Here is a 13,233-nt window from a genome sequence, read left to right on the forward strand (position 1 = left end):
TATTGTTACTGCAAAGGATCTGAGTACTATGAAAGGAGCTGATTTTTTTGTTATATACATAATAAGACACAAGATGCAAGCTTTAATGCACTACTACTACTAAGAATAAAAACTGTATATTTATAGAATTTAAATAAATAAAGACTTCCGTGGGGAAAACATGTCATACTGATATGAAATTACAACCTCAAACTAACTTTAGAGTCTTGCTGTATCATTATAGTGCAACTAATCACTTAAGTATAATGTTCTAATGTTCTCTAATGTTATATAATGTCCCAGTTCTGAGCTCAGAATTACCAAACCCCAGATCCAGCAGCTCACACACACTCAGATATGAGATGCGTCCTCGGGTTATGTTTACATAGAAAGACCCGTTCTGTTACCTTGCTGTTCTGCAGCAGCCGCGTCAGATGCTCGAAACAGTTACTATTGAGGAAGATGGCTTGTAGAACTGGCCTGTCTGAACACAGGAACATGTCCCTGATGGTGTCTGAGAGACGGAAGGGGACACGGAGGGCAGACAGAGACACAGAGAGACGAAGATGGGGAGAGAAGAGAGACAAACAGAGAAAGACGAGAGAAAGAAAAGCAAAAAGAGAATTAAAACAAGAAGGTGGAATAAGTCACATGAACTTAATTTTAGCTCAAAATAATATTGCTTGAGACTTTTATTGTCATTTAAGACCGTACCTAGCATATTTACTTGCAGCGCCACAAATCGGCTCTCCCAGTGTCGGCCCAGTGTCGGCACTCTGCCCTTGGCTTGTTGTTGCTGCTGTTGTTGCTGCTGCTGCTGCTGTTGTTGCTGTTGTTGTTGCTGTTGTTGCTGCTGCTGCTGCTGCTGCTGCTGCTGCTGCTGTTGTAGTAGTTGTAGTTGGGAAGCAACGATGGCCGCCGGGTCTGAATTGAGCAGCTTGAAGTAGTTTTCCAGCACAGAGGCGATTTCCACCTGCCGCTGGTCGGAGCTCGAGGCCAGCAGGCGCTGCACCACCTCCCGCAGGCAGCCCAGGGTCAGCAGCGCCTTCCGGTCGGGGGCCTCGCTGTCCCAGTCCTCGCCCTCCTCCGAGGAGCAGCTACCCATGGAGCAGTCGGCCAGCACCCGCATCAACACCTCCATGGTGGCTGGAGAAATGGCAAACAGGGCGTTCCTCTGCCAGAGAGGAAGGGACAGATAGAGTAGAGAGAGAAGAATTGAGGTAAGTCAAAGGCAGGGTTTACACAAGACTATTTATTATATTATATAATCTATATATACAGCCAATATGACCGTTGATATTCCAGAATTCCAGGTATAAAGAGAAACTATAGGACGTATATTTTAAATAGCCATATAATCATGAAAATAATTTTCATGATGAAGCGGTCTATAAAAGATGGTCGTTTGTCAAATTCCAAACAGGGTTGTGAGGCAGTAGCATAGTGAATAATTCAAAGCTTCATTAGATTTATTATTAAACTTTGCTTGCAATACCTCTCTCTCTCTCTCTCTCTCTCTCTCTCTCTCTCTCTCTCTCTCTCTCTCTCTCTCTCTCTCTCTCTCTCTCTCTCTCTCTCTGAGTGTGTGTCCTCGTCTCTGTAATTGTCTTAAAAAAAAGTCAAAATGTATTGAAAAGACATGAATGAAATAATATCTAAAATCCACATGTTTTCATTCATGGAAAAGATACGCTTCAATCCATGTTTGTCGTTGTTAAGCCTTTCAAAAACAACATTGACATTGCAGTTATCAAACATGACAACAGACGGACCGGTTTGTTTCCCTTGTTTTCAGCGCACACACAGAACTAACAGCTAGCTTGCCGTGAGGAGATGCCACCAAACGTTTCCAAACATAGCTTATCGGTCACACAATGTTAGGCTATTTAATGTGCTATTTATATATTTGGCAAATTTCCCAGTGGACATTTAGTTAATTTATCTGTCTGACAACTATAGGAGATACCAGCAAAAAGCCTGCATATGTCAGCTTAAACAGACCCTGGTCAAAGAACCACTTTAAATAACACCACAGAATGCAAATGGCATCGGATAATAATCGACCGACAGGCTCGGGAACTTCTCAAGCTAAATGTTTTACTTCCTGTGTTAATGTCATGTGGCCTGAGATAGTAGAAGCCTGGGAGAGCAGGTGTGATTGGATAAATGCATATGTAGGTGCCATGTCTTTCCAAACAAGCAAGAGGCAATAATGACTCATCGGTTGTCAAGGGGATCGGGCCTGTGACCTGCTAGTTAAAAACATTCTGTGACCTCCAGGGTCATCCGGAGGCGTACCTGATCACCAGCTACTATGGCTCCAAACAGGTGCAGCAGGCAGCATTTCAGACTCTCCTTCAGGTGCTCGCTCTCCTGGAAGCACTCTGGAACAAAGGCAGGACACACACACACACACACACACACACACACACACACACACACACACACACACACACACACACACACACACACACACACACACACACACACACACACACACACACACACAATCCATTAGTTTGATCTGTAGGCGTGATGTGTGCTATGCAATTACAACAAAACCACAAACGAAACTATAGCTCAGAGCAAACGGCTGAAGTTCCTGTATTTATTTCTATAACGAAAACACTGTTGAGTGTACATACGGACACACCTATATCTTTTCTGTACACACACACACACATACACACGCATGAAAGCTAAATGAAATCTGCAGACCAGATAAGATAGGAGCTCAGTTAGCACACACACACACAATGCACAAACACACTCGGCATGTGGCAGTCCTGCCAGTGACCTCTGGGTCATGGTGGTCCCAGTCATCCATTAACTCATCTGTCAACACGTCTGACTGGGGAGGAGAGATGTGACATCTCGGCTCCGTGATGTCTGTTTCCTTTATCTAAATCATGCCACAACGTTCTACTATCACCTTATCCTTTACCATATATCCAATTGAGCTTAATGTATAAATGTAAAAAGCCCTCCTTCACTATTCCAACTTGTTCTTTGCACATAACACACAAACAGTCTGTCAGGTGTTATCTTTGGTGCCAAACCACAGCAGCCAAGCAGGACAGAAAGGGAGTATTTGTTCGAAATAGCCGCCAGCGTAGCTGAAGTGGCTACACAGACATCATTCTCTATCGGCTCATCTCAGCTCCTGGCGAACGGGACGCGGACACAAAGAGAGGATTCAACGGGAACCCAGAGAGGAAAGAAGGAGAGAATGACGACATGGGGAGCACTTAGGGAAAAAAAGATGGTGGAGGAGAGAGGAGAACTTTCTTCCTGATCCATACCCAAAGAGGCCATTGAAGCAGGTGATGCAAAGTTAGGACTGTACACAGGAAGCACTGTAATATTGCACAAGTGTTTGCATATAAGTTACACAAACCTGCACAATGACACACACACACACAGTAAAGTTGAAGGGGGCCATATTTTTCAGGACAGGAAAGTAGCATGGACAGTCTGTGAGTATGCCTTAATCTTACTATATTAATACAATAGTTGAAGATTTATGAAAAACACTAGACTTACGATAAAAGAAAGGAACAAACTCCACGGTGAGCGGAGCTGCCTTGTACTTCTGTCTGCTCCTCTCTACGGTACCCAGCTGCTCCCTGGCAGAATGAAAAAACAACAGATACACAACAGCACACGGGTTGAGAAACACTTCTTATGCTTGTGCATGTTAGCATCACGGTTGCTACGTTATTGTGAAGCAAGGGCAAAGGCTAGCTGTGGGGCGCCGTTACCCGCTGGTTCGATGCCTCCAGTTGCGGTACGGGTCGTAGAGGCTCTCGCAGAACGCCAGCGCGTGACGGACAAACTCCTCCGCCTGGCTCTGGTCGGCCATCTCCTTCTCTTTGGTCTTGCTTTTCAGCTGCAACACCACACACACACACACACACACACACAAACACACACACAACACACAGAGCCCCGTCACACCTGCTACTATAACGCCTTAATCAGAGTATTGAACAGAATGTCACTTCCACATTTATGTTCCTTCAAAATAAGTTCAAACATTCAAGTACTATCTTTAGTTTACTGTTTAGTTTTGCAGAGCAGAAACAACAAAGATTAGAGCAAAGACATGGGGGGGGAGCCACACCTGCTGAATATATAGTGTTGTCATGGTGATGATGTGATTGATGTAGGAGCAGGTGCCAATCTCCTCCACGTTGGACAGGTTCCTATCAGAAACAACAATCAAACACACACAAAGAAGGCCATTAGCTTATCGGTTGCTAGCTTTAGAGTAGCGTCTATTCCATGAGGATATGGACGATATGCTATCGATACAGCTCAACACCCTCTTTAAAAAACACAGGATTCATTTGTCACATTCTCTTCTCTTCCTGCTGTAAAGTAGCTAAACTGTTTTGTGCGCGTTTACTGTCGAGACCTGCAGATGATGATGAGGAACTTGAGCAGCAGCAGAGCCAGGTTCTGCTGCTCGGGCTCCAGGCCGTCGGAGGCTTTCTGGACGCACTGCAGCAGCTGGTGGCGCAGAACCTGCAGGATGTTGTCGGGGAGGAGCGTCAACACCGGCGGGACCTCCTCTGGCCTGGAGACACAAGACGCAACACGAAACCCAAGGAGGCCGGATTAATCTCCGTCAGATAAGAAAAGCACGGGAGGTTAATGTCAACATTGGTGCTTTATTTTATCATGGAGGTGTCGCTGCAGGGTACACAAGGGCAGCTTGAAGGAGCAGACCCTGTTCTGGGTTCACTCAATCACACACACACACACGCACGCACACACACACACACACACACACACACACACACACACACACACACACACACACACACACACACACACACACACACACACACACACACACACGCACACACACACACACACACACACCTACAGTGTTCAGGCATTCATTCCTTGGTGCACTGCTTATATGAGAGAGAGAGAGAGAGAGAGAGAGAGAGAGAGCAGCCAAATCTGCGCAACGAGTGTCGGTGGGAAAACAGGACAGATGTGGCAGCTGCAGAGGAAAGGAAGGAGAGGGAAGGAGAAGGGAGGGGGGGGACAAAAGGAAAAGAGACAGCGCTGGGAGTAGGATGAAGGAAGGAGTCAGAGAAAAAAAGCAGGAGAGGATGGGAGAATATGAGTCAGGGGAGGAGGAGATGAAGAGGAAAAAGGAAATGACAGAACCAGAGAGAGACGTAGAGATGAAAAAGCTCAACAAATAGGATTCAACCACCCATATTCCTCCACCAAACTTTGCCTATTTTCTGCACACTCTGAAATACCAGGCACAGACGTTCAGATGTGTGTTCGGGCACCGAGGGGTTTCTCGGGTTAATATGTTCACATGTCGACACAAATCGCAGCAGCACCTGCAGCAGAATGTGACGGCGCCGGACGAAAGCATCAGGCGAGGTATTTTGGGTGGCGCAGTGGAAGGCTGTGTACAGTTTGTGGTCAAGCTGTGGATGACTCATACCAGAAGAGATAGTACTGAATGCACTCCCAATGACCTGCTGCAGGAAACTGCATAGGTGTATTGTTAAATGCAATAGGGAGGTCAGAGTATGTGTGATATATTATAAACAGTGATTCCCAACCAGGAAGAGTCATATGTGGGATTTTTCATAGGAGGAATTCTCTTGCACACATGTTCATGTTTCCAGTTAGTTTCAGATAAACAGAAGAGGAACTGGGTATTTACAGTCACTAGTGGTATCTGTTGTTGCTACTATTTCAATTTGTACATGTAGAAATATGTTCGTGACATTAAAAAACAACTGATAAACCCACGGTTTGTCACACGTTACCTCGACGGGGGCTTTTCGAAGTCCACGTCCAGGCATCGCTCGTAGGAGCTGATGAAAATCTCCAGCCATATTTTCAAGTAGTCCGGATCCCTCTGAGAAAATGAAACAGCAGAAAGAAAACAAGGGGTGATGGGAGAGGGAGAACCAGAGGGAGACAGGGGGGAGAGAGAGGGCAGGGTAAAGAGAGGAGACAATATAGTTAGTGGCCCTTTGCTGACACAAGCTGTCATGGTTAAAATACATAAATGACCAGCAGCTGACAGGCCTTGTCTGCAATATGATTGACTTTGTTTTGCCTGTCTGTCTGTCTGTCTGTCTGCCTGTGTGTGTGTGTCTGTGTGTCTGTCTGTGTGTGTGTGTGTGTGTGTGTGTGTGTGTGTGTGTGTGTGTGTGTGTGTGTGTGTGTGTGTGTAGTCTGTAACTTCTTCTCCTAGACAATAATCATTTTTTTTGTCCCTGTCATTCAGCATTATGGCGACAATGAATTTGAAAGATCGACGCACCCTTCAAATGCTCAAGGCAATGTTTTTTTTACGGCTACGAGGACTTAAATAAACCTCGGCTTTGTTTGAAAACAAAAGTGTACAAATTTCAGATTATGTGGAGCAAAGGTTAAAGAACAAGTGAGACGAGATGATATCAATGAGAGGTTTATGAAGCTGCTACCGAAGCATGACAAACACGTGACGGCAGGAATGTCTCAGGTGTTTTTTTTAGTCGCTTATCTTTTTTCGGGGCGTGGAAGCTAAAACGCGCACCTGTTGGAGTGGAAAAAAAAACGAGCTGGGCTGCATTCTGAGGAGGGGTTTCAAGCAACCTGGTTAACCAGCATTTCCTAAATACCTGGAACTGCGCCCAAAGAAGGACGGGATGGCAACTTGTCGGGCCGCGGAAGAAGGCAAACAAAGCACACCAAAACACCAAAACTGCTTAAATAGCAGGAGCTGGGGCTACAAAGCCTCATGCTGTTGCTTAGTGCTCCTGGGAGATTAAGCTCTTTTATATCTCAATAAAAAATGCAAATGCGTAGTGCACTGTCAGTTTTTTATTACCGCCATTATTATAACGACTGACGGTTAACACGGAAACCAGCTGCTAATATGCCACACACTTGTGAATGCTTGCCTGTAAAAATACACATCCACAGGCTGAAAGCAACACGTACACTGCAACAAATTTCAGCAGATAGTCGTGTTTTTTCTACACCCAAAGGCTTACGTCATCCGAATAAGCGGAAAGATGTTACAACCCTGTAAAAAGTACAGCTTGTTCTGAAGCTAATGCATTTGCAGCAGAGGTGGGAACACATCGGAGTAGCGTACACCACAGGCTTGTAGGGTGAAGGATGGATACAGGCAGGATACAGTTTGGAAAGCATTATTAATTAATCATGCAGGAGCGATAGCTTGCCCGAGCCCCCAGCAGCAGATCCAGTCATAAAGACTTTGAGCCGTCTGGAGGGTGAGGGTGAGCCATCTGGGTCAAGGAGGGGTGAAGAAGGTGACAGGGGCGGATTAACACCAGGCAGAATATTGTGCATTTGGTGGTATAGTTTTGTTTGTTTCACTCTCTGGGGAACATGAGTGTCCCTGTCCATAACAATCCATGCAACATGGTGGAAACCAAAGTACGAGACCAACAGATTAACTGATAGCGATCCCCTGAACCACCAAAAGGATTGCATGGATTTCGAAGCGCACCCGGGAGACAGAGAAACAGATGGAGAATGAGAACACAGCGCTCATGTTCACCGCGTTATTGAATGGGTCTTTTGCGATTGGACTTTAATTGGTTTCTTCATTTCCTGCAATGAAGCTATCCCCGCCTGGATGCTACAAAAACCTAAAAATCTCCCATGATGCCAACTTCAGACAAACAGGACACATGAATAAGTGCCACAGACAATTTTCACAACCAGTTCACACAATTCCCTACGAAGCTATTACGTTAATTAGGAATGATTAGCAGATTTGAGCTTGAAAGTGGAAGAAGAAACAAAACACTGCAACAACTGGAAAAACTGTTTCTTTTCCTCAGGATAGCAGTTGCTATCTGGCTAAAGAGTGGAGAGAGAGGCTGCGAGGCTGACTGCTTCTGTCTGCGTGTCAGAGTGTGGAATCAGCCAGAGCGAAGCAGGGAGCCAGCTCTCTGCAATGCCTATGAAGTCATCAGAACATCAGACCTCTGTGTGTGTGTGTGTGTGTGTGTGTGTGTGTGCGTGCGTGTGCGTGTGTGCGTGCGTGTCACCGACAGCCACGTGTGAATGATATGTTCTGCTGGGAGAACACTGCATGTCGTCTGTGTGCTTCTTTCTTTTCTCTGCATCTGCATGAATCACTGACTCCAGTGAGAAAAAAAACCTCATTTATTTGTGTCTGCTGCTTTAAGCTGTTCTTTAACTTCAGCAAATAAACACTGTATTGTCTTTATGTCCACAATTCCACAAGATAATTAGATGATGATTTATGGCAGCAGCTTCACTCTCAAGTGAGCTCGCTGGTAGCAGTGACTGAATATGTGTGTGTGTGAGTGTGTTTCAGTGTGTGTGTGTGTGTGTGTGTCTGGAAGAATGTCCTCTTTTAGGCAGCAGCTCGGGGAGCACAGATGCCCATTGAGGGTTTTGGACTGTGGCAGTCAGGGACACACCCTGCTCTGAACGGCTCTGTTTACCCACGGCCTTCATCGCTGGCCTCACACACATATACACACACACATAATGATCGCGACATACAAGCAGGAATCCTAACTCAACAGTCACCTTGTCCCCGACTCTTAACAACCATCTTGTGTCCCAACGTGAACGCAAAACAATTCCCATGAGAAGAACACGTGCCTCTCCCTTTGTATAAATATATATTTATATATCCATTATCACATTAGGGCCCTCTGCCAGGCCACTTCATCACATTCCCAATGGTCTGTTTAAGCTGACCTCCGGAGCGCTAACAAGGTCACACAGATCAATGAGCTTCATTCTAGAAAACTGAGATCCCCATTGACATGAGAGTGAAACAAGAGATGTGTGTTGACCTGCCGAAGCAGAGCACACTCTGATATGTGATATCATATCCTTCCAGCTAATAACATGCTCCAATTGTTGGATACGTCACAGCGACTGATGATAACAGACGGGTCTAACTTATACTAAACAGGCCGAGGAAGAGGTTTTGACTAGATATGGGTTCTACAAAGCAGACGTTGGAATATCTTTAAGAATATATGTCTTGCAAATGTTTTAAGGGGAAGGAAATGCACTCATGTTTGTCAGTAACTAGATTACTTGATTGATTGGTCTATTATCAGTCTGCTCTTATGCCACCAGGGCAGCAACAGAGCCTCAGCGAGTGCTCCACTGCTTCCAGACGGGCACGGTAGGACAGCTGGACGTGTGGCTGCCTGCTTCGTTTGGGCAGTGACCTGGTTGGGTGGAAGTGGCATGGAGTCAATGAAAACCGCAATGTTTAAAAAAGAAAAAAAGAAGAAAAAAGCTCCCCTCCCCGCTGTGGTCGTTCTGCTTCTGCACCCCGTCACAGCCCCGACATCACTGCCGTGACGTCACTGCCAAAGGGTGTATTTAAAGGGGCTGGTGGGAGGGGCGGAAACCACATGAGGCACGTCTGATGCACCCGGTGACATCAGTGTTATTCCGGAGATATTCATAGTGCAGACATTAAAAAAAAATTGAAAAAAAGAAGCGAGAGGGTAGCACAGAATGCAGTAAGCGGTGGGCGAGACAGAAAGCTCGCCCAAGGGGACAAACTTTGCATACCAGCACACAAACCAAAGCATGAGTGTGTGTGTGTGTGTGTGTGTGTGAGAGGCATTGTGTGCATGCATGTGTGTGTGTGTGTGTGTGACAATAGAGATTAGACCGTAACTAGCAAACTGGCAGCAAAGACCTGAGTAATCTGCTTGAGCAAATATGTGAAACCGCCGCACTTTCTCCTTCCTCCAGCTCCAACTGTTCATCTCCCTCCTCATTTCTCTCTCCCCCCCTTCTGTTTTCACATCTCTCCCTCCGCTCCTCTCACTATTATGACTCCCATAAGTGCAGGGGTTTATGCAAATGACTGTCGTTTTCTCCCATTCCAGTCAAAAAAGCGATTCACCGGGAACAGTGGGGCGGGCTGACGTAAGACAGGGTTGCGGTTCTGTAAATCTTACCCAGAAATCCCTGGTTTGTGGACAATTAAAAAAGGGAGGGAGGATCTCGGCTCTAGAATTAAGATACTGGACTCAGCTTTAGAGCCTCTGAAGGGTAAACGATGCCCCTTGCTGTTGAGGCATGTTCCCCCTGTGGTCAGGAATTAAAAAGAGCTTTTCTGCAGCAGACAAAGGCTTTAAGAGAGTAACCGGCACCGCGCAGGAGTCTGTTAAACCCTCCACTTTCTCTGACGAGGCCCTTTAAGGGTAATATACTTGTGAAAGAGGAGCGCCACTGCGGCGTGGCGTTGTTGGGCGCCGTGCACCAGCGGCAACCAGCGGTTCCGTGCGCTCAGAGACAACAGTCTGGCAGAAACCAATGGCAGGCAGCTAAGAGGATCGCTGGTTACGCAACGGCCTCAGCTGTCGGCTGTGACCCCTCGCCCCTCGACGACTCCGAGAAGCAAGCTGTAGTCCACTGCAGATTATCATAAAAAGTGTTTTCATTCATAGATAATAACTGTGATTGCTTCAGGTTATCTACTACTACACAGAATCCTCACTTGTGCTATTTATAGCCACCTTCTGTGTGTAGAATCATGCAGGGATTTCAAAGTCCACATCCAGACAAGATGTGTGGCAAGACTGCAGCTATTTCTGTAGGCAATTAGGGTGTTTGTTTTTTTTAAGCATTCTTTTTCATTCTGAATGACTTATTGTAGAAGACACTTATGAGCACATCTCTGGTAAACCCAGGAGTGTTTTTGAGTGAATCTTTGAGGATAAACTCGGACGATTAAATCAACTAATAGATGATTCGACAAAATCGCAGGAGTGTTAGTCGACTTAGAGTTGCTTTGGTGGAGGACAGCCCTTATTTTGAGTGTCAACATGCATAGAAAAGCTAAGAGAGCTAATAAGTAGACCTCCGCGCCGGAAAATAGTCCCTTACAGATGCACTGTTTACTCCTGTTTGAATCACGTTTGCTAAAAACTAAGCCGTGGAGAAGTTTTAGGAATATTACTGAGACTTTCTTCAAATAAAAGAACGTATTTGTGACCCCTTCATTATGATTTGTATGTGTGCATGAGCTTGAGAGCTACCAACAGAGTCAGGAAATACTGCGATTTGTTAACAGTAATACAATGAATACCACTAGAGCCAATAGAGCAAATAAAAAACATCAACTTAAAAAAATATATAAATGTTTATCATTGGTGGACAAACCAACTCCATCACACTCCCCGGACACTGACAGTCGATGCCACAGCTGCTCACCCAACAATGTCTGACCTCACCATCAACATGTGAACAGCTGGCTGACTGCTGGCTCTGAGATCATTGTTACACTGTCATGTATCAGAATTCAGCAGGATGCTTCTCCCAATGTGATCCTCGCCAGCTTGTATCACTGAAGCTTCTGCTGTCAACGAGACGCTTCGGACTCGCCCCTTCCTCGGAGGGAACGGTGCAAGTGTTAACCTCTGACACCGAGGGCAGCATGATGTCTCCACTGTTTTGTCAATCATTACACGGTCACATGACAAGCGCAAGAATAAAAACAGCTCCCAAGTCATCTAACGGAATTATATGATGTTCTTTCAATAGCTTGTACCTTTTACTGCTTTAATAGCCCTCATAGAGCGCACCATACTGAAGATGTCAATATCTGACAGCCAATCATTCATTCATATGTAGTGTGACTATGGAGGTGGAGGCTGGCTGTGAAACAATTAACCTATGGGTGGGACACAGGGGGTCTCACACAGCATTCCTCATCTGATTAAGGCCAAGTGAGTGCAGGTTCCCCTCATAGCCAACATCTCCTAGCAACCCCAACATACATCCGCTCACATATACACATATACATATATATATAGTGCAGAGACACCCCACCGGACAAACCTGACATTTCAGCTGCTGTTGGGAGAAAGACAAGCTGCTACACATATAGATCGAAATGCTTCTCCCTCTGGGCGTCTCTTTGCCTCACGCAGGGAGACATATTGGCCCGGTGGAACCTTTGGCTCATGGCCAGGATGTAATGAAACGATCCCCCCCTTTCCTCGCAGTGTAATGCTTAGTCAATGCAAATACACATTCCTGCAAGAACAAATGCAATGTGTATGCTCGCAGCAAATTGCTGGCATTCTCACGAGTGGCTGTGACGAGTGTGTGTGCAGCAGCAGAAGCAGCGTGTTCCACTGTGGACCCCAAACACCCACATTTAAAGGTATTGTGTGTGTGTGTGTGTGTGTGTGTGTGTGTGTGTGTGTGTGTGTGTGTGTGTGTGTGTGTGAGGGATTACAGTGGGAAAGTTAAGTGTGTGGCTGCAGCCAGGCTCACGTGAGGAGCGGCTCAGGCAGCCCGTTTTGATTGGACGCCAGGACGCCCGCGTGCTTTATCGCCAAGTGTATTAAATCCAGCCAACAGCTGACTCAAGGGGTGCTGTCTCTGGCTAGAGTGTGTCATTCATTCATCTCCCTGTTAGAAACAAAGCTGATTCCTACGTGCACTTCACCGGTCAATGCAGTGATGCCCGCCACATTATGAGACCTTCCTACCATACATTGATTTAACCGCCTGAGAAGACCACATAGAGCATTAACTGTTGGATGTGTTTTTAGAGTTAATCGGAACGGTATTATTTATTCAGCACCAATGAGATAAAGGTTCCTGCCTGACCACAGCTACAGAGAAACTATTTGCAATAGCTGACATAAAGTTAAAATTAATTACTCATTCATAAGCCTAATAAACATTTCATTAGTCTGGGTTTAAACGGGAGCGTTTTAGAGTCCTATAATGTTTTATATGCCATTTCAGAGGCTTTTCCATCCTAAAAAGTGTAATGCATGGTATAAAAAAAAGCTCCTAAACGTTGCCACAAAATAATAGCAATCAGGGACTTTGGTTTAAAAAAATGTCTGCCAGCACAAGCTTTGAAATCCCACATTGTTTTCACTTTACTAGTGACCAGCCTGCCACTGCAGATGTGCCACATTTTTATAGTAACACTAGATTTCCAAAATATAAATGCCAAGAATGGATAAACTCTTTGCCAGGGAGGAAATGCCATCACACTGTCCTTTACTGCACCTAACGTCAGGGGATACAACACACACAGTGAGAGTGTGTGTGCATGTGTGTGCGATATAAAACATATTCTGGTTTGTTGAGCATTTGTTTGTTTACCACATAATTCCATAGATAAAAAATAAAGAAAAGCCATTGAATGAGAAGGTGTGTCCAAACTTTTGACTGGTACTGTATAAAAGAAGACATATATTTATATATATATAA

General features: G+C 45.4%; 1 protein-coding gene across 4 annotated transcripts in view; it reads right to left on the minus strand.

Moving 5' to 3' along the window:
* Window positions 1–13,233, minus strand: part of nbeal1 (neurobeachin-like 1) — a 38,073-nt gene that overhangs the window by 23,413 nt on the left and 1,427 nt on the right. For all 4 annotated transcript variants that reach the window (XM_054623653.1, XM_054623652.1, XM_054623651.1 and 1 more), the window contains exons 3-10: window positions 5,787–5,878; window positions 4,397–4,558; window positions 4,103–4,184; window positions 3,741–3,868; window positions 3,523–3,605; window positions 2,278–2,363; window positions 694–1,153; window positions 387–493 (exon numbers count right to left, since the gene is read on the minus strand). In XM_054623653.1, coding sequence (XP_054479628.1) covers window positions 387–493; window positions 694–1,153; window positions 2,278–2,363; window positions 3,523–3,605; window positions 3,741–3,868; window positions 4,103–4,184; window positions 4,397–4,558; window positions 5,787–5,878 — 1,200 coding nt within the window. The remainder of the gene's footprint in view (window positions 1–386; window positions 494–693; window positions 1,154–2,277; window positions 2,364–3,522; window positions 3,606–3,740; window positions 3,869–4,102; window positions 4,185–4,396; window positions 4,559–5,786; window positions 5,879–13,233) is intronic.

The sequence above is a fragment of the Anoplopoma fimbria genome, chromosome 22 (genome assembly GCF_027596085.1).
Source record: "Anoplopoma fimbria isolate UVic2021 breed Golden Eagle Sablefish chromosome 22, Afim_UVic_2022, whole genome shotgun sequence".
In the NCBI taxonomy this organism is placed as follows: Eukaryota; Metazoa; Chordata; class Actinopteri; order Perciformes; family Anoplopomatidae; genus Anoplopoma; species Anoplopoma fimbria.